At 34.6% G+C, this 20946-nt stretch overlaps 1 protein-coding gene across 2 annotated transcripts in view; it reads right to left on the bottom strand.

Annotated features, from left to right (window-relative positions):
- Window positions 1-20946, bottom strand: part of DYNC2H1 (dynein cytoplasmic 2 heavy chain 1) — a gene marked incomplete at its 5' end in the record, with an annotated part of 370982 nt that overhangs the window by 227372 nt on the left and 122664 nt on the right. For both annotated transcript variants that reach the window (XM_082660860.1, XM_082660861.1), the window contains 6 exons: window positions 5690-5816; window positions 8171-8257; window positions 17213-17334; window positions 18153-18276; window positions 19233-19393; window positions 19982-20095. In XM_082660860.1, the coding sequence (XP_082516986.1) occupies window positions 5690-5816; window positions 8171-8257; window positions 17213-17334; window positions 18153-18276; window positions 19233-19393; window positions 19982-20095 (735 nt within the window). The remainder of the gene's footprint in view (window positions 1-5689; window positions 5817-8170; window positions 8258-17212; window positions 17335-18152; window positions 18277-19232; window positions 19394-19981; window positions 20096-20946) is intronic.

The following is a 20946-nucleotide window of genomic DNA, read 5'->3' on the forward strand; positions in this document are numbered from 1 at the left end:
CTTGGGGTTTGCTTTCTGCATATAATTTGTTTCTGGTTTTATGTTTATCTTACTTTAGTATTTAGAGCTTATTATCACTGGCAGATTTACTTACTGATTTGGTTGAATTCTTCCTTTTTATACATATATAAATATTTTTCCTTTTTCTCCTTTTGTGACTATGTATGGATATGCTTCTTTGTGTAATTTTGTCTGTATAGCTTTGCTTCTATCATTGTCTTAGGGTTCTGTGTGGCTTTTTTTTTTTTTTTTTAGTATACATTTTACTGCTTGTTATCATTGGTGGATTTGTTTTTTGGATTGGTTGCTCTCCCTTTCTTTTATTACTTTTTTATTTTTTTCTTTTTAATAATATTTTTTACTTTTCAATTTAATTTTTTTCTTTCTTTCTTTTTTTTCTCCCTTTTCTTCTGAGTCATGTGGTTGACAGAGTCTTGCTGCTCCAGCCAGGTGTCAAGCCTGAGCATCTGAGGTGCGAGAGCTGAGTTCAGGACATGGGTCCACCAGAGACTTCCCGGCCCCACCCGTAATATCAAACGGCAAAAGCTCTCTCAGAGATCTCCATCTCAACGCGAAGGCCCAGCTCCACTAAACAACCAGCAAGCTACAGCACCCTATGCCAAACAACTAGCAAGAGAGGAACACAACCCCACGTGTTACCAGAGAGGCAGCCTAAAATCATAATAAGGTTACAGACAACCCAAAACACACCAAAAGACGTGGTCCTGCCCACCAGAAAGACAAGATCCAGCCTCATCCACCAGAACACAGGCACCAGTCCCCTCCCCCAGGAAACCTACACAACCCACTGAACCAGCCTTACCCACTGGAGGCAGACACCAAAAACAACAGGAACTACGAACCTGCAGCCTGCGAAAAGGGGACCCCAAACACAGTAAGTTAAGAAAATGAGAAGACAGAGAAATACACAACAGATGAAGGAGCAATGTAAAAACCCACCAGACCAAACAAATGAAGAGGAAATAGGCAGTCTAACTGAAAAAGAATTCAGAGTAATGATAGTAAAGATGATCCAAAATCCTGGAAATAGAATGGAGAAAATACAAGAAACATTTAACAAGGACCTAGAAGAACTAAAGAGCAAACAAACAATGATGAACAACACAAAAAATGAAATTAAAAATTCTCTAGAAGGAATCAATAGCAGAATAACTGAGGCAGAAGAACACATAAGTGACCTGAAAGTTAAAACAGTGGAAATCACTGTTGCATAGCAGAATAAAGAAAAAAGAATGAAAAGAATTGAAGACAGTCTCATAGACCTCTGGGACAACATTAAATGCACCAACATTTGAATTATAGGGGTCCCAGAAGAAGAAGAGAAAAAGAGAGGGACTGAGAAAATATTTGAAGAGACTATAGTTGAAAACTTCCCTAATATGGGAAAGGAAATAGTCAATCAAGTCCAGGAAGTGCAGAGAGTCCCATACAGGATAAATCCAAGGAAAAATACTCCATGACACATATTAATCAAACTATTAAAAATGAAATACAAATAAAAAATATTAAAAGCAGCAAGGGAAAAGCAACAAATAACATACAAGGGAATCCCCATAAGGTTAACAGCTGATCTTTCAGCAGAAACTCTGCAAACCAGAAGGGAGTGGGAGGACATATTTAAAGTGATGAGAGAAAAACCTACAACCAAGATTACTCTACCCAGAAAGGATATCATTCAGATTCGATGGAGAAATTAAACCTTTACAGACAAGCAAAAGCTAAGAGCATTTAGCACCATCAAACCAGTTTAACAACAAATCCTAAAGGAACTTCTCTAGGCAGGAAACACAAGAGAAGGAAAGACCTACAATAACCCAAAACAATTAATAAAATGGTAATACGAACACATATATTGATAACTACATTAAATGTAAATGGATTAAGTGCTCCAACCAAAACACATAGACACCTGAATGGGTACAAAAACAAGACCTATATATATGCAGTCTACAACAGACCCACTTCAGACCTAGGGACACATACAAACTGAAAGTGAGGGGATGGAAAAAGATATTCCATGCAAATACAAATCAGAAGGAAGATGGAGTAGCAATTCTCGTATCAGACAAAATAGACTTTAAAATAAAGACTATTACAAGAGACAAAGAAGGACACTACATAATGATCAAGGGATCAATCCAAGAAGATATAACAATTGTAAATATTTATGCACCCCACATAGGAGCACCTCAATACTTAAGGCGAATACTAACAGCCATAAACAGGGAAATCGATAGTAACACAATCATAGTAGGGAACTTTAACATCCCACTTTCACCAATGGATAGATCATCCAAAATGAAAATAAAAAAGGAAACACAAACATTAAATGATAACTTAAACAAGATGGACTTAATTTATATTTAAAGGACATTCCATCCAAAAACAACAGAATACTCTTTCTTCTCAAGTGCTAATGGAATATTCTCCAGGATAGATCATACCATGGGTCACAAATCAAGCCTTGGTAAATTTAAGAAAATTGAAATCGTATCAAGTATCTTTTCCGACCACAATGCTATGAAACTAGATATCAACTACAGGAAAAAATCTGTGAAAAATACAAACACATGAAGGCTAAACAATACACTACTAAATAACCAAGAGATCATTGAATAAATCAAAGGAAAAAACCTAGAAACAAGTGACAATGAAAACACTATGACCCAAAACCTAGGGGATGCAGCAAAAGCAGTTCTAAGAGGGAGGTTTATAGCAATATAATCCTACCTCAAGAAACAAGAAATATCTCAAATAAACAACCTAAAGTTACACCTTAAGCAATTAGAGAAAGAAGAACAAAAAAATCCCAAAGTTAACGGAAGGAAAGAAATCATAAATATCAGATTAGAAATAAATGATAAAGAAATGGAGAAAAAAATAGCTAAGATCAATAAAACTAAAAGCTGGTTCTTTGAGAAGATAAACAAAATTGATAAACCATTAGCCAGACTCATCAAGAATAAAAGGGAGAAGACTCAAATCAACAGAATTAGAAATGAAAAAGCAGAAGTAACAACTGACACTGCAGAAAAACAGAGGATCATAAGAGATTACTACAAGCAACTACATGCCAATGATATGGACAACTTGGAAGAAATGAACAAATTCTTAGAAAAGCACAACCTCCCGAGACTGAACCAGGAAGAAACAGAAAATATAAACAGGCCAATCACAAGCACTGAAATTGAAACTGTGATTAAAAATCTTCCAACAGGGCTTCCCTGGTGGCACAGTGTTGAGAGTCCGCCTACCGATGCAGGGGACATGGGTTCGTGCCCTGGTCCGGGAAGATCCCATATGCCGCAGAGCGGCTGGGCCCATGAGCCATGGCCGCTGAGCCTGCGCGTCCAGAGCCTGTGCTCTGCAACGGGAGAGGCCACAACAGTGAGAGGCCCGCATACCGCAAAAAAAAAAAAAAAATCTTCCAACAAACAAAAGCTCAGGACCCGATGGATTCACAGGCAAATTCTATTAAACATTTAGAGAAGAGCTAACACCTATCCTTCTGAACCTCTTCCAAAATATAGTAGAGGGAGGAACTCTCCTAAACTCATCGTACGAGGCCACCATCACCCTGATAACAAAACCAAAGATGTCACCAAAAAAGAAAATTAGACCAATATCACTGATAAACATAAATGCAAAAATCCTCAACAAAATACTAGCAAACAGAATCCAGCAGCACATTAAAAGGATCATACACCCTGATCAAGTGGGGTTTATTCCAGTAATGCAAGGATTCTTCAATACATGCAAATCAATCAATGTGATAAAGCATATTAACGAACTGAAGGAGAAAACCATATGATCATCTCAATAGATGCAGAAAAAGCTTTCGACATAATTCAACACCCACTTATAAAAACTCTACAGAACATAGGTATAGAGGGAACTTACCTCAACGTAATAAAGTCCATATATGACAAACCCACAGCCAACATCATTCTCAATGGTGAAAAACTGAAACCATTTCCACTAAGATCAGGAACAAGACAAGGTTGCCCACTCTCACCACTCTTATTCAACATAGTTTTGGAAGTTTTAGCCACAGCAATCAGACAAGAAAAAGAAATAAAACGAATTCAAATCGGAAAAGAAGAAATAAAACTGTCACTGTTTGCAGATGACATACTATTCATAGAGAATCGCAATGATGCTACCAGAAAACTACTAGAGCTAATCAATGAATTTGGTAAAGTAGCAGGATACAAAATTAATGCACAGAAATCTCCTGCATTCCTATACACTAATGATGAAAAATCTGAAAGAGAAATTAAGGAAATACTCCCATTTACCATTGCAACAAAAAGAATAAAATACCTAGGAATAAACCTACCTAAGGAGACAAAAGACCTGTATGCAGAAAACTCTAAGACACTGATGAAAGAAATTAAAGATGATAGAAACAGATGGAGAGATATACCATGTGCTTGGATTGGAAGAATCAACTTTGTGAAAATGACTATACCACCCAAAGCAATCTACAGATTCAGTGCAACCCCTATCAAACTACCAATGGCATTTTTCACAGAACTAGAACAAAAAATTTCACAATTTTTATGGAAACATGAAAGACCCCGAATAGCCAAAGCAATCTTGAGAAAGAAAACTGGAGCTGGAGGAATCAGGCTCCCTGTCTTCAGACTATACTACAAAGCCACAGTAATGAAGACAGAATGGTATTGCCACAAAAACAGAAATATAGATCAATGGAACAGGATAGAAAGCCCAGAGATCAACCCACGCACATATGGTCACCTTATTTTTGGTAAAGGAGGCAAGAATATAAAATGGTGGAAAGTCTACAAGGAGAACTACAATACGACCCAGCAATCCCACTACTGGGCATATACCCTGAGAAAACCATAATTCAAAAAGAGACATGTACCACAATGTTCATTGCAGCACTATTTACAATATACAGGACATGTAAGCAACCTAAGTGTCCATCAACAGATGAATGGATACAGAAGATGTGGCACATATATACAATGGAATATTCCTCAGGCATAAAAAGAAATGAAACTGAGTTATTTGTAATGAGGTAGATGGACATAGATACTGTCATACGGAGTGAAGTAAGTCAGAAAGAGAAAAACAAATACCGTATGCTAACATACATATATGGAATCTAAAAAAAATGGTTCTGAAGAACCTAGGGGCAGGACAGGAATAAAGACGCAGACAGAGAATGGACTTGAGGACACAGGGAGGGGGAAGAGTAAGCTGCGACGAAGTGATAGAGTGGCATGGACATATATACACTACCAAATGTAAAACAGATAGCTAGTGGGAAGCAGTCACATAGCACAGGGAGATCAGCTCGGTGCTTTGTATCCACCTACCTAGAGGGGTGGGATAGGAAGTGTGGGAGGGAGCCGCAAGTAGGAGGAGATATGGGGATATATGTTTATGTATAGCTGATTCACTTTGTTATACAGCAGAAACTAACTCACCAGTGTAAAGCAATTATACTCCAATAAAGATGTTAAAAAAAAAAAAGATTAATTCACATCATGGCCATTAATATCTAGATAATTTATCCTAAGCCAGGGCTGGAATTTAATGGATATGTTTTCCTTTTCATTTTGTTAACAAATACATTATCTTACACATTTCCTGTGTTTTAAACAATGCCTCTTTATGACCTCTCTTTCAAACAAACCTGCGCATTCCATCTCTTGTGTTCTCTGTCAAGCTGATTAATCAAGACTTCTGCAGCTTTAATTGTTTCTTGTGCTTTGCTTACTTCAGCTTCAAGTTTGGCAGCTTCTGAAGTCCTGCTCTGAAATCTATGAAAACATTAAAGTTTAATTAAAGACAACTGGATTTAAGATAGATTTAATTAAATTATGCTTATATAGTAAAGTGAACTTTTATACAATAATTTAATTAACTATAATATTGATAATATTTGCATATAAAATATCATTAATGTAAGAGACACAATACCAACACATACATTTAAAGGGGAACATTCTCACAGGGCCTTAATGTCCTACTACATTATGTATAAACTTATGAATATGACATTCAAAGGCCCAGTCATAATATTGATCTATCTTTTCAGTTTTATTTCATTTTACTCAGTTCAGTAAAACTATATGTCAACATCTGAAGAATTTTATATTCTCAGAAAATGCCCTATCTTTTATCTGCTGTGCCCTTCAACAGGATGTTCCGTTTGCCTAGAATACTCTCCACCTCCTTCCTTATCCCTATCTCATTCCTCACTCTAACTCCCTTAAATATATACCTATCAAAAATATAAATAAAATCTTAAAACTCACCTGATATATTCAGCCCATCAGATATGTTCTCTCCCTATGTGCCCATTTGCTAAAGTTTAAAACTTTTAAATTATTTTCCTTAAAAATACTTGTACATATATATTATTTTATTAAATATAATAGTAATATTCCTATTACTTAGTCCTTCGACAAATATGTAAGTGCCTTCAAAATGCTCAGGATTCTGCCAATTCTCAGAATAGTTGAAAGTAAGTATTACAATTCTCATTTTATATATATGGAGACTTAAATCCAAACAGATTATTGCACAGGTCTCCCCAACAGTAAGCAGAGGATCTAAAATTCATATATGGCTGTGTCTGATATTAAGTTCCAGGCATTTTACAGTACTTTTATTGCCTCTCTAAGTGCCCTATTCCTCCCTTCCCTAGACATAAGACTCTAGGAGTCACTTGTCCAAAATGGTAGCCACATAAATAAAATTAAAAATTCAACTCCTCAGTCACATTATCCACAAGGTCCTCAGTAATATTATTCAGAAGGTTTTCATAATAATCCTTCCAAAATACTGGTAGTATAGTGTAGTGACTAAGAAAAGGAACTTTATGGAGTCAGACAAATACAAGATCTAATGCTTGCTTAGTCATTTACTAACTGCTTAACTTAGGCAAATAAATTTTTCCAATCTTTAGCTTCCTAGTCTGCAAAATGTAAGAATATCCACCTCTCAGTGTTGTTTTAAGTATTAAAAATGATGAATACGTAAAGTGACTAGGACAACACCTGACACATGCAAATGACTAACAAATGGAGTCAAACATTGGTATCATAAGCTAACAACTCAATAAATATTTGACAATTATCTGAGTATTATTAAGCACTGATTCTGAGCATGTAACACTGAAAATAATATATTATTTTCCTTATACTTCTCTAATTATACCAGGAAGGAAATTATGTGATTTCATTTCTGTATGTCTAACATAAAAAACATTCAGGAATATGAAAAACATTGAATTTATGGGTTTGAAGATTTTTTTGTTTATTCTCTATAAATAAACATATATAAATGTAAAAGAGATAACTGTTTTCTAACGCTGTAGAGAAAAAAAAATTCAGTTTTCAGTCTGATGAATTTTTTCTTGGTGCAATAATTTGTATTTCTTTCATAAGAAAGAAAAGGATACATAACACACCACTTAAAGAAAAAATATGTTTATAGAAAAGTTTTACTCTCATAAAACTGAAAGCAAGTGATAACATATGCTATATTTAATGACACATTCTCCAGTTTTCCAATCTTCACAATTCTTAAAGGGAAATGCTTCCACATTTATAATAATTCCCATACCAATATTTTCTAGCCTATATTAAAAAGCAATCACAGGAACACAGAGGTACATGCAAGGTTTTAAGATTAATCACATTCATAAATGCTTCTTAAATTTGAGAATAATATTTGCATGAAGGAATATTTTTTAATACCAAAAAGGGCAAAGTTAAAAAGACAAAAATTTTTTAACATGATCATATACCTCTGGAAATATTATGGAATAGGTGGTCCTATAGCATCATCTGAAATAAAGGAGTCTAAAATCTTGAAGTCAAAATTATAAAGAAATGGGAATACCAAATGTAAACACTCCCAGCATTAACACATTACATTCAATTCTTCCTGCTCAATTTTCCAATGCTTGGGAATACAGAAACTTAAAATATTTTTGTTCTTATTAAATGTTTTTAAAAAGGAAGACATTCTATATTATTTTACATCCTTCCCCCTTTTAGAGATACCAAAAAATTAAGACAGTGATTATAACTAAGATTTTCAAAATTTAAGTATTAGTTGAGGTATGTTTTCAAATATTCAAAATACATTTCAAAACTTAACTTACTTTTCTTTGAGTTCTGACACTGTTTGACCAACAGAATTAAGAAGCTCCTCTAGTTTCCTTTTTCTGTCTTCAGTTTTCCGCAAATTTCTAAAATATAATTCAATTTTATAAGTCATTCTACTTTAGTTATCAACAAAAAGCCACAACAGCACCTTAAAATGTAATTGTGCAGTAAATAAATGACAATGAAAACTATCAATAATTCAGTAATTATAATACCTTCACCTAGAATTTGATTTGAAAAGCCATGCTATAATTAAGTGTATTCTCTGACCTAACCATACCACTTCCAGGAATCTATATTTTAAAACACTTGTGCCCATAGATTTCTAGATAAAAATGGAAGACTAAAAGTATTCACTTATCTTCTATCCCTTCTAAAATCCTACTAAAATGAAACCAAGGGAATAAATTAAAACATACACGCACAAGAATAAAGACAAAGAAAGAGAAAAGTACTACGAAGGAGTAATTTTAATAAAATTTTGAAAGGTGATAACTGACATACCAAAATACAAAAGGGCAAAAGTTAAATGACTGCAGGAAGATAGGTGAAAAGAAGTATTCAAAAATGTTCAGGAAATGTAGACAACAGGTACCTCTGAAGAAAATAATAGAGCTAAATACAGAAGATTGTTTAATAATTGATAATACAACATTTGACCTCAGAATCCCTCCTGCATTGAGAGCAGACTATCCTCTACATACATCCCTGAAAGTCAAACCTTATGCCCCTTACCCATCCCCAACCACCCCTACTTAATCCCTAGGCAGAAGATATTAGGATTCTTCTAGAGAAATGACTGGCTTACCCCTCTCAAAAATACCCACAAATATTGAGAAGTTGTCATCAAATGGCCAGTCCACACTGCCATGCACTGCTGGGCATTTGTGCATTGCACAAATCAACTTGAGTTTTTGTCTAAACACAGATTGCAAGGTCTCATTCCCCAGCATATCTGATTCAATAAGCCTTGATGGAGATCAAAAATTTGCTCTTTTAACAATTTCCCAGGTAACATTGATGCTGCTGGTTCAGGGACCACATTTTGAGAACTACTATAATAGAATAAGGCCTTCAAAATCATGAGATTAATCTATTTCTAGTCTAGTATTTTAAACCCAGCCCAATTATGATCACATATAATAGTATAATACAGATAATTTTAGACATGCAAATCTCAAAATATTTTTCATCCCATATAATCTTGCTTAAGAAGCTACTATGGAGGATGTGTTCCAGAAAAATGAGGGACTAACTAAGAAAGAGAAAGACAAAGACCCAAAATAAGAGAATATGATCAGAAAAGAGACAAATATAACCCCAGAATAATGGTGAAAAGCAATCTCAAGATAACTTAAGCTGTAGACTGCAGGCCTGGGGAAGAATTAACTCACCTTGAAACAGGAGGACAAAAGGCTCTAAGTAGGAGAGTACTAAGAAAAAATTAAATAGAACACATAGATTCCAAATACGTTTTAGGGTCTGACAAAAAGACTATGGATAAATATGTGATACATAAACAGAAAAAAATAATCAATTGAAAAAATAAGGCAATTATTAAGCATAACAAAAGGTATACAAGAAAAGAAATATACTCATAAAACATGATATATCCAAGCTGTAAAAAATATTTATATAATCAAAATATATAATCATATTTAATATGATTTAACACAAACATTTCATGTAATTATATTGAAAAAAAATAAGAAACTTAGGCAGCTAAAAATATCCTTGTGTAGAGTAAGAAGTAATAGATAATTTCAAAAGGTAAATGATCATGAACATAACATATCTCTTAGTCTGCATTTAGAACAAATGAGATAAAATATAATACTAACTTAGTAACAATAGCAAATTAAAAGTTTAAGCCCCAAAAGTAAATCGTTAAATTTTCCCCACACCTGCCAGATAATGTTTTGGAAATAATATACTAAAAGTTTCCTAAAACTTAGAGAAAAAAATATAAAAGCTCTAAATTTCTAAAACCTACTTTTTGTACTTTGACAGTATTCCTTCACAAAATTTTGGCTCTTTCTAAAGGAACTTCTACCAACTTATCTTTCCAACAAAACAGAGGAGGAAAAAAGTGAGTTGATTCTGCTATACATATTTTAATTGCTTTTTCTTTTTTTGTTCTGTTTAACTTTTTTTTTTCTTTAATGATGTATAGTTAATTCACAATACTGTGTTAGTTTCAGGTGTACAGCATAGTGATCCAGTTTTTTTTTTTGCAGATTATATTCCATTGTAGATTATAAGATATTGAATAAAATTCCCTGTGCTATATAGTAAAACCTTGTTGCTTATCTATTTTATGTATAATAGTCTATGTCTTTTAAGAATATATGCCTAACCTATCCCTCACTCTCTCTCTCCTTTCGTAACCATAAATTTGTATTATATGTCTGTAAGTCTGCTTCTATTTTGTATATAGATTCATTTTGTGTATCTTCTTTATCCATTCATCTGTCGATGGACATTTAGGTGGCTTCCATGTTTTGGCTATTGTAAACAGTGCTGCAATGAACTCTGAGGTGCATGTATCTTTTCAAATTCTGGTTTTCTCCAGATATATGCCCAGGAGTGGGATTGCAAGATCATATGGTAGCTCTACTTTTAGTTTTTTAAGGAACCTCCATACTGTTTTCCATAGTGGCTGCACCAGTTTACATTCCCACCAACAGTGTAGGAGGGTTCCCTTTCTCCACACCCTCTCCGGCATTTATTATTTGTGGACTTTTTGATGATATCCATTCTGACTTGTGTGAGGTGATACCTCATTGGGGTTTTGATTTGCATTTCTCTAATAATAAATGATGATGAGCATCTTTTCATATGCCTGTTGGCCATTTGTATGTCATCTTTGGAGAAATGTCTATTTAGGCCTTCTGCCCATTTTTTTATTGGGTTGTTTAAATTTTTGTTAATGAGTTGTATGAATTGTTTGCATATTTACCCCTTGTCAGTCACACTGCTTGCAAATATTTTTTTCCCATTCTGTAGGTTTTCTTTTCATTTTGTTGATGGTTTCCTTTGCTGTGCAAAAGCTCTTCAGTTTGATTAGGTGCCATTTGTTTATTTTTGCTTTTATTTCTTTTGCCTTATGTGACTGATCCAAGAAAATATTGCTATGATTTATGTCAGAAAATGTTTTTGCCTATGTTCTCTTCTAGGAGTTTTATGTGCCATGTCTTATATTTAGGTCTTTAAACTATTTTGAGTTTATTTTTGTATATGGTGTGAGGGAGTGTTCTAATTTCATTGATTTACATGTAGCTGTCCAGCTTTCCCAACACCACTTGTTAAAGAAACTGTCTTTTCTCCATTGTATATTCTTGTCTCGTTTGTCATAGACCATGGGTGCATGGGTTTATTTCTGGGCTGTCTATTCTGTTCCATTGATCTATATGTCTGTTTTTGTGCCAATATTACACTGTTTTGATTACTATAGCTTTGTAGTATAGTCTGAGGTCTGGAAGGGGTATGCCTCCAACTTTAGTCTTTTTCCTCAGGATTGCTTTGGCAATTCTGGGTCTTTTGGAGTTCCATATAAATTTTAGGATTATTTGTTCTAGTTCTGTGAAAAATGTCATGAGTATTTTGATAGAGATTGCATTAAATCTGTATATTACTTTGGGTAGCACAGTCATTTTAACAATATTAATTCCTCCAATCCAAGAGCATTGGATATCTTTTTGTCTCTTTGAATCATCCTCAATTTACTTTATACCAATGTTTTACAGCTTTCAGCATATACGTCTTTCACCTCCTCAGTTAAGTTTATTCCTAGGTATTTTACTTTTTTTGACACGATTTTAAACAGGATTTTTTTCTTTTTTTGCTTTCTCTTTCTGATATTTGTTAATGTAAAGAAACACAACAAATTTCCATGTATTAATCTTGTATCCTACTACCTTTCTGAACTCATTTATTAGTTCTAATAGATTTTGTGTGGAGACTTTGGGGTTCTCTTTATAGAGTATCATGTTATCTGAAGTAGTGACAGTTTTCAATCTTTCCTTCTAATTCGTAAACCTTTTACTTCTTTTTCTTGTCTGACTGCTGTAGTTAGGTCTTCCACTACAATGTTGAATAGAACTGGTGAGAGTGGATATCCTAGTCTTGTTCTTGCATTTACCGGGAAGCCTTTCAGCTTTTCACCATTGAGTATTATGTTGGCTATGGGTCTGTCATAAATGGCTTTTATTATGTTCAGATATGTTCCCTATATACCCATTTGGGTGAGAGTTTTTATCATGAATGGATATTGAACTTTGTCAAATGCTTTTTCTGCAGCTATTGAGATGATGATGTGGTTTCTGTCTTTGCTTTTGTTAATGTGGTGTATCACACTGACTGATTCACATATTTTGAACCATCCTTGTGATCCTGGAATGAACCCAACTTTATCTTGGTGTATGATCCTTTTCATGTATTGTTGGATTCAATTTGCTAATATTTTGCTGAAGACGTTTATGTCTAAATTCATCAAAGATATTGGCCTGTAAATTTCTTTTTTTTGTAGTGTCTTTGTCTGGTTTTGGCATCAGGATAACAGTGGGCTCATAGATTGAATTTGGAAGTGTTCCCTCCTCTTCAATTTTTTGGAATAGTTTTAGAAGGACTGGTATGAGTTCCTCCTTGTATGTTTGGTAGAATTTCCCAGTGAAGCCATCCACTCCAGGGCTTTTGTTTGCAAGGAGGTTTTTTTTTTTTATTATTATTACATATTCTACTGCACTTCTAGTGATCAGTCTGTTCAAGTTATCCATTTCTTCTTGACTCAATTTTGGCAGGCTGTATGTTCCTAGAAACTTGTTCATTTCTTCTAGATTGTCTAATTTGTTAGTATAAAACTGTTCATGGTATTCTTATAATTTTTTGTATTTCTCTGGTATCAGTTGTTATTTCTCCTCTTTCATTTATTATTTTATTTATTGGAGTCATTTCTCTTTTGTTCTTGGTGAGTCTCTCTGGAGGTTTGTTGATTTACCTTTTCAAACTACCAGTTCTTGGTTTTATTGATCTTTTTTATTATTTTTTTTATCTCTTATTTTATTTATTTCCCCTTGAACTTTATTATTTTGTTCCTTCTGTTAACTTTGGATTTTGTTTATCCTTCTTTCTTATTCATTTTGGTGGTAGGTTAGGTTGTTTGAGATTTTTCTTGTTACTTGAGGAAGGCCTGTATATCACTATAAATTTCCCTCTTAAAACTGTTTTGCTGCATCCCATAGATTTTGTAAGGTTGTGTTTTCATTGTCATTTGTCTCAAGGTATTTTCTGATTTATTCTTTGATTTCATTGTTGAGCCACTGTCTTTTTAGTAGCTTGTTGTTTTGTCTCCATGTGTTTGTTCTTTTCCTATTTTGCTTTCTGTAGTTTATTTCTAGTTCCATACCACTGTGGTCAGAAAAGATGCTTGAAATAATATCTAACCTCTTAAATTTGTTGAGGCTTGTTCTGTGGTCTAGTATGTTATCTATTCTAGAGAATCTTCTATGTGAGCTTGAAAGGAACATGTATTCTGTTTTTGTTTTTTGTTTTGGATGTAGTGCCCTGTAGACATCAATTAAGTCCAACTGCTCTATTGTATCATTTAGGAACATTCTTGCCGTATTGATTTTCTGTCTGGATGATCTGTCCATTGATGTCAGTGGGGTGTTAAAGACTCCTACTATTATTGTATCGTTGTCAATTTCTCCCTTTATGTCTTCTAGCATTTGTTTTATATACTTAGGTGCTCCTACAGTACAAGTGTAATATCCTCTTCTTATATTGATCACTTTATCATTATATAATGCCCTTTTTCTTTCTATATGGCTTTTGTTTTAAAGTCTATTTTGTCTGATAGGAGTATTGTTACCCCCACTTTCTTGTTGTTTCCATTTGCATGAATTCTCTTTCTCCATCGCCTTTCAGTCTATGTGTATCTTTCATCCTGATGTTAGTCTTCTGAAGGCAGCAAATTGTAGTTTCTTGGTTTTTTTCCTCCAATCTGCCACTCTGTCTTTTGATCAGAGCATTTAATCCAGTGACATTTAAAGTAATTATTGATAAGTATGTATTTACTGCCATTTTAATCCTTGCTTTCCAGTTGGTTTTGTAGTTCTTCTCTGTGCAGTTTTTTTTTCCTTTGGCAGGGGGAGGGGGTTGATGTTTTTCTTTTGTAGTATGCTTGAGTTCTTTCTTTTTGGTTTTGGTGAATCTATTGTACGTTTCTGATTTGAGGTTACCATGGAGTTCAAGTATGTTGACCCATAACTATATCTATTTGCTTTAAACTGATAGTCATTCAAGTTCGTATTTTTTAAAAATCTACATTTTTATACTCCCCTCCCCTACATTTTGTGATTTTGATATCCTATTTTATATTGTCATGCTTATCCTTTTACTGTTAATTATAGTTAAAATTACTTTCACAAATATATTATTATTTTTTAATCTATGTATTGGTTTTTAAAAGTGATCTTGAATCCTTTTATATATTTGCCTTTCCTATTCTGATTTTCCCTTTCCTACAGATTCTTGCTTCTTTTCTATTTAGAGAAGACCCTTCAATATTTCTTTTAGGGTAGGTTTAGTATTGCTGAATTCTTTTAGTTTTTGCTTCTCTGAAAAATTCTTTAGCTCTCCTTCTATTCCAAATGATAATCTTGCTAGGAACAGCATCCTAGGTTGCAGGCTTTGCCCTTCAGTACTTTGAATATATCATGCCATCCCTACTAGCCTGTAAAGTTTCTGCAGAGAAATCAGCTGATAGCCTTTTGGTGGTTCCCCTGTAACTAAATCTTTGTTTTTCTCTTGCTGCCTTTAGAATCCTCTCTTTAACTTTTGCTATTTTAATTAATATATGATTTAGTGTGGGTCTGTTTGGGTTCATCTTGTTTGGGACTCTCTGTGCTTACTGTACCTGAGTATGTTTCCTCCTTTAGGTTTGAGAAGTCTTCAGCCATATTTTCTTCAAATACATTTTCAACCCCCTTCTCTCATCTCCTTCTGAAACCCCTGTTATGCATAGGTTAGCATGTTTTATATTATCCCATAGATCTGATATGTTGATTTCATTTTTTTTTTCATTTGTCTTTCTGTCTGCTGTTCTGATTGGGTGATTTCCATTATTCTATCTCCAGATCACTTATTTATTCTTTTGTCTCATTTAGTCTGCTATTCATTGCTTCTAGATTGGTTTTATCTTGGGAATTGAATTGTCTATTTTTGATTGGCTCCTCTTTATAGTTTCTAGGTCCTTGTTACAGTGATCTGTGTTTCTATCGATAATCTTTCTTAATTCAGTTAGCATTTTTATTACCTCCTTTTTGAAATCAGGGTCTAGTAGACTGCTGCATGGTCTGTTTCATTATTTGTTCTTACAGGGGATTTATCTTGTTCTTTTAATTGGAAGTAGTTCCTCTCTCTTTTCATTTTACTTAACTTTCTTTGTCTCTATGAATTTAGCAGAAACAGTTATCTGCTGTGGTCTTGAAGGGGTGTTTTTATGTGGGAACATCACTGTGTAGACTGTGTGAATCCAATATTTTTGGTGTGAGGGCTGGTTTCAGTTGGACGCCAGCCACATCATTCTTCAGGGTGTGTGGGCTATTATCCCCTTGATAGGTGGTATGGCTGGTGTTGTAGCATCTAGAGCCTGTACAAGACGTGAGGTGGGACTTTTTCTCTGCTCCATGGCTGTCAATGCCCTGTCAGAGGTGAGGTCTGCTCCCCAGTTGTTGGAGTAGAAGCCCTGATGGTCAGGCTCAATCAGTTTCCACTGTCCATGAGTTCAAGCCCTGCCCAAAAGGAGGTGATTGCTAAAGCAAGTAAGGCCCATGCAGTCACAGAGGACCTATGCATCACCTGTGTAGGCATTCACGTTTCTGCTCAGAAGCAGCCCAAGGTTGAATCCCTTTCTCTGCTGTGTTCATCTGAGATCTAGTGCAAGGCTATGGTCTGAAGTAGGCTGGGGCTGAGGGCTGGGGCATTGTGGCTGCAGGAATTGAAGTGACTGCACTGCCACCAGAGATCTGGCCTGCCTCTGTGGCAGTGTTCTCACAGGACCTGTCTGCCCCAGATCTACTGCTAAGTTGTGGCATGGAGTGAGTGGAGCCAGAGCCAGGGTGCTCTCACTGGGAGACGAAAGGCTCTGTACTCCTGAGCATGCTGATGACAACTGCTACCGTCCCACCTGGACCACATCCCAGTCCCTCGGGCTGTGTCTCTCTCAAGGTCTGTCTGCCTGAGCTTCAGTGCTTAGTCACTGGGCATTTCTGTGGCACTGTTCATGTGCACACTGACAATGGCCTCCATGACTCCACCGGATCATACCCCAGCCTCCAGAGTCTGTCTCTCCATAGCTCGACCAAGTCTGTGTGCAAATCTTGCATCAGGGATGGAGTGAGTGGGCCTGGGTTGTTTGCCCGTTCGGATTGGGAAGTGGTAAGGCAGCACCCACTAATGCAAAACTCTCTCGACCCTGCTTGTTAGAAAGCCAGCATGCGAGCACTCCTCACAAGTAGAGTCTAGGCTTTTCCAGCCCTTCTGTCTGTCTCAGTACATTTCCCAGCAGGCGAGGGGGACTGTCTCTTCCACGCAGGAGCCCAGTACTGGTATGCCCAGTGTGTGGCTCAACCTCCTCGCTCTTCAAGTCAAGGGTCCACCCATATAGAACTTTTCTTTCTTACAGATCCTTCCTAGGGGCTCAGTTCCTGACCAAATGCCTTTTTTTCTGTCCTACCCAATTATGTACAGATCTTTCTTGCAGCTTTAATTGTACAGTTCTTCTGCCAGTTTCTAGTCAGTTTCCCATGATAATTGTTCCACATGTAGATGTATTTTTGATGTGTTTGTGAGGTGAGGTGAGCTCCACATCCTCCACTCCATCATCTTGATCTACATTCTTAATTTGTATTTAAATGACTCAGTGTTGTCTGCTGCCTTTTTAGATACAGACAAGAAATAAATCCTAATAATATAACTAGGTCATTAGATTGATGAAAATAAAGGCTAGAACTATTTATATTTTATGTTTCACTTACGATTCTAATCCTGCCTGTTCAGTTTCCAAAGGCTGAATTCGTTCCAAGACATGGGAGTACTGGACATTGGCTTTAACCCAGGCAGCTAAAGGAGCAGCTGCGGTACTGGCACGCTTGGCATTCTGAAAAATACATCAGAAATTATTCTGCATCTTAACTTAATTTCAAATAAAGGCAAAGTTAATTCTAGTGTATTTTCTTTAAGCATTTGTTTAATAACTTATCCCGAATAATGAAGTTTTTGGTTTATAGCAAAAATAAAGTGAATTGCTATTTTGATTAAGTGAAAAATACATACACTATTTTTTCTTAAGAATAAATCATTTTGAACCACATACAATCTTTAATATAATGACATTTCATTGACATAAGTAATTATCAGCCACGTTTAAAATGAATACATGTGCCGTCCACAACGATGTTCAAGCACCAATTCTTTCTCTTCAATATACAAGATAGATCTTTACTAGATAAAAGCAATTTTCAAACAATTGCTATTGGTGTCAAAGAAGAAGTACATGACATTTTGAATAAAGGATATAAAAAAGACCAGAATCATGGAATTTAAACTGTTCGCTGAAATTAGATATAAGTATTCCAAGAGAGATATCTGTTATTATATGACAAGTATACTAGAAGAAATAAAAGCATACAGGCAAGTTGGAAGTTATGACTAGTTAGGAACTTACCGCTGACAGCAGATCATAAGATTCAAAAACCACTTAAGATAATAAACCTTCCCCCAACCCTCTAGATTCTACAATAGTTTACCTAATTCTTCTGGTAAATGCTTCCCAGCTATAATACTTACAACTTATTATAATGAACTTTTAGTTTTTAGGTAAACTAAACAATCAATAATGATAAATCATCATATTTTGACAAGGTGAATATTATATAGTATGGAAAGGGAATTTATGGCACAACTGTTAAAAATTACCTTTGGATCAAAAGATCCTTTATTTTTAAAAAGAAGTTCTTCAACACTCTCTCTTATTTCCTTTGTAATATTTCGTGCATCAAAGGTTGCTATGTCTTCTCTCACACCTCTCTTTGCAAGGAAACTGAAATTAAAGCATAGTACTTCAAATAAGGCTAAATAAAGTTTGCTATTTTTAACAAAAATATCAATTTAACAAAGTGGTGTATACAATACTTTTAATCTATTAGTTAACCAAAAATAGGGTACTTTTAAAGTACTTAAGCTTCTAAAGTACCATTCGTCATTTTTTATAGACGAGGATCTCCAGAAAGATGCACAACAGTTTTTCTAATGTTCTGTGAATACACTGAAGCAATAAAATGAAGGAATTATAATCTTGAACTCTACCCAAATCCCTTTTTGTGAACCCCTGGGTACTAATACATTCTAGGATATGCAAGAAAATATTCTGACTCCTTTATAAGACAGATTTTAAAGTGCTCCCTCAATCTAAATCTTCTCTCCCATTTCAGATAGAGAAAGAACTCTACTATCAGCCTAAGTCCTAAAATGGAATTGAACAACAGCACAAACCACAATACCATTGTTATACTGTGAAACCTAAAGCTGCATAATTGCATACTGAGTTAATAATCAGCCTTTTCTCTTCCAGTTTACATCACTCTTATATAATTTATGGGGCTCTCGCCTGCTCCCTGTGTCTCTCTGTCTCTGCCAAGAATCCAAGATTCTTTTTGAGAATAGTGACTATATTTACTTCATTAGTAAATCACAGTAAACACAATGCTCTATACTGTGTGAGGACCAAATAAATATTTGTTTATTAAGATGTTCTTAAAGACTTTAAGGCATTCCTGTTTTCCTTTGACACTTTTAACAATCACTTATAGAGAAAGGAAAATATAGATCTTGATATATGATTACATAGACCATCTTGAAATATCAGGGGAAAGTGTGTAACCAGGTAGGTACTTAGATGAAATTCAGTTTGAGAAGCAATATAAGAAATATTTAAAAATACAAAAGAATGTATAATTCATTGGTGAAATAACATTTTTCACAAATTCAAAAACTTACCTTTTCATGCTCACCCAAGATGTATCAAAGATACCCATTATTCTTAAAACTCCTTCAAGAATGTCCCTGATTACATCAGGTGGCATACGCAGTGAACGAATTTCTGAAAGAGATTCTGGCTTAATGTTTCCAACTGCTAGTTTAGCTTCATTGACTAGAGGCTAGAACACGAAAAGGGCGTTTTTACTTTCAAAAAATATATATAAAAAAATCACTAACTCTTTACAAATAATGTTTTATTGTCATTTTATTAAAAATGACTCTAGTTATTAATATCCGTTCTCTTCAAATATCAAAATGCCCTGAAACACACAAAGTACAAAATGTTCAAATTGAGAAAGTAAGAGTTTCTTCTCACCATAACTACAACAGTCTAATTTGGAAAATCTAATTTGTTTTGAGACAATTTGCCATTTTCAAGAGGCTCTTTATATGCTAAGACTTGTTTGCTTATTTAATCAAGTCTCAAGAAAAAAAGCCTAAGAGTTTATCTACAAAATATTTTTTCCTCTACAGTCAAAACAACATGGTTCACACAAAACAAAGATTATTTTTAACAACCATCAGTTAATTTGCTTACTCCTCCTAGCAGATTTTCCTTCCCGCTTCTCTTTTATAAATAGTATTGAGTGAAAGCCACATTGATAATACTATTAGAAAGTGACTTATGCTTTAAACTCCTATGTAAAGTTGGTAATCAAAAATGTAAATGGCTCTTACACTGTTTCCTTTTTTTTTTTTTAACTTACCTGTACTTCTTTTAATTCATCATCAATTTTGTTTTTCCTTTCTTCAATTTTAATGACTTCTTCTGCTATTCTGTGCTTTAGTCTTTCAAGTTCTGTCTTTTGTTCACTAGCATCCTACAGGAATATTTAAATAGCATTCCAATCAATTTTAATGCACTCAACATTTAAAAGCATGATACCAAAAATGTTATTTTAAAATAGCACTTTCTATTAAATGCTTTTCTAATATTAATTGGCATAAGAGTTTCTAAAATGCCTAGGAAACATGATATAAATTACTCTATGTTTACTATTAAGAAGTATGCTTTATTTATTTTTTTCTGAATAGCAAAGTAATAAATGCTTACTATTTAAAAATCAAACATGTCCGAAATGCATAATTTAGAAAATGATCATAATAATATACATTTAACACTTGCAACAACCCTGAGATAAATATTATGCTTATTTCATAAATAAGAAAACTGAAAATAGAAGTCTTCTATAATTCTAATAGTAGAATAGTAATAATTCTTAGAGACAATCTATAGTATATTAGAAGTTTGTTTCTAGACTTTATTTTAGACAAAAATTAATTGAGGGCTTCCCTGGTGGCGCAGTGGTTGAGAATCTGCCTGCTAGCGCAGGGGACACAGGTTCAAGCCCTGGCCTGGGAAGATCCCACATGCCGTGGAGCAACAGGGCCCGTGAGCCACAACTACTGAGCCTGCACGTCTGGAGCCTGTGCTCCACAACAAAAGAGGCCACAATAGTGAGAGGCCCACGCACCGTGATGAAGAGTGGCCCCCGCTTGCCGCAACTAGAGAAAGCCCTTGCACAGAAATGAAGACCCAACACAGCCAAAAATAAATAAATAAATAAATAAATAAATAAATAAATAAAAAGCCAAGCATTTAAAAAAAAGAGCAGGCTTTAAAAAAAAAATTAATTGAAATCATGACACAATAATATGGCAAATATATGAA

This window comes from Grampus griseus, assembly GCF_964374135.1.
Source record: "Grampus griseus genome assembly, chromosome: 8".
NCBI classification, from domain to species: Eukaryota; Metazoa; Chordata; class Mammalia; order Artiodactyla; family Delphinidae; genus Grampus; species Grampus griseus.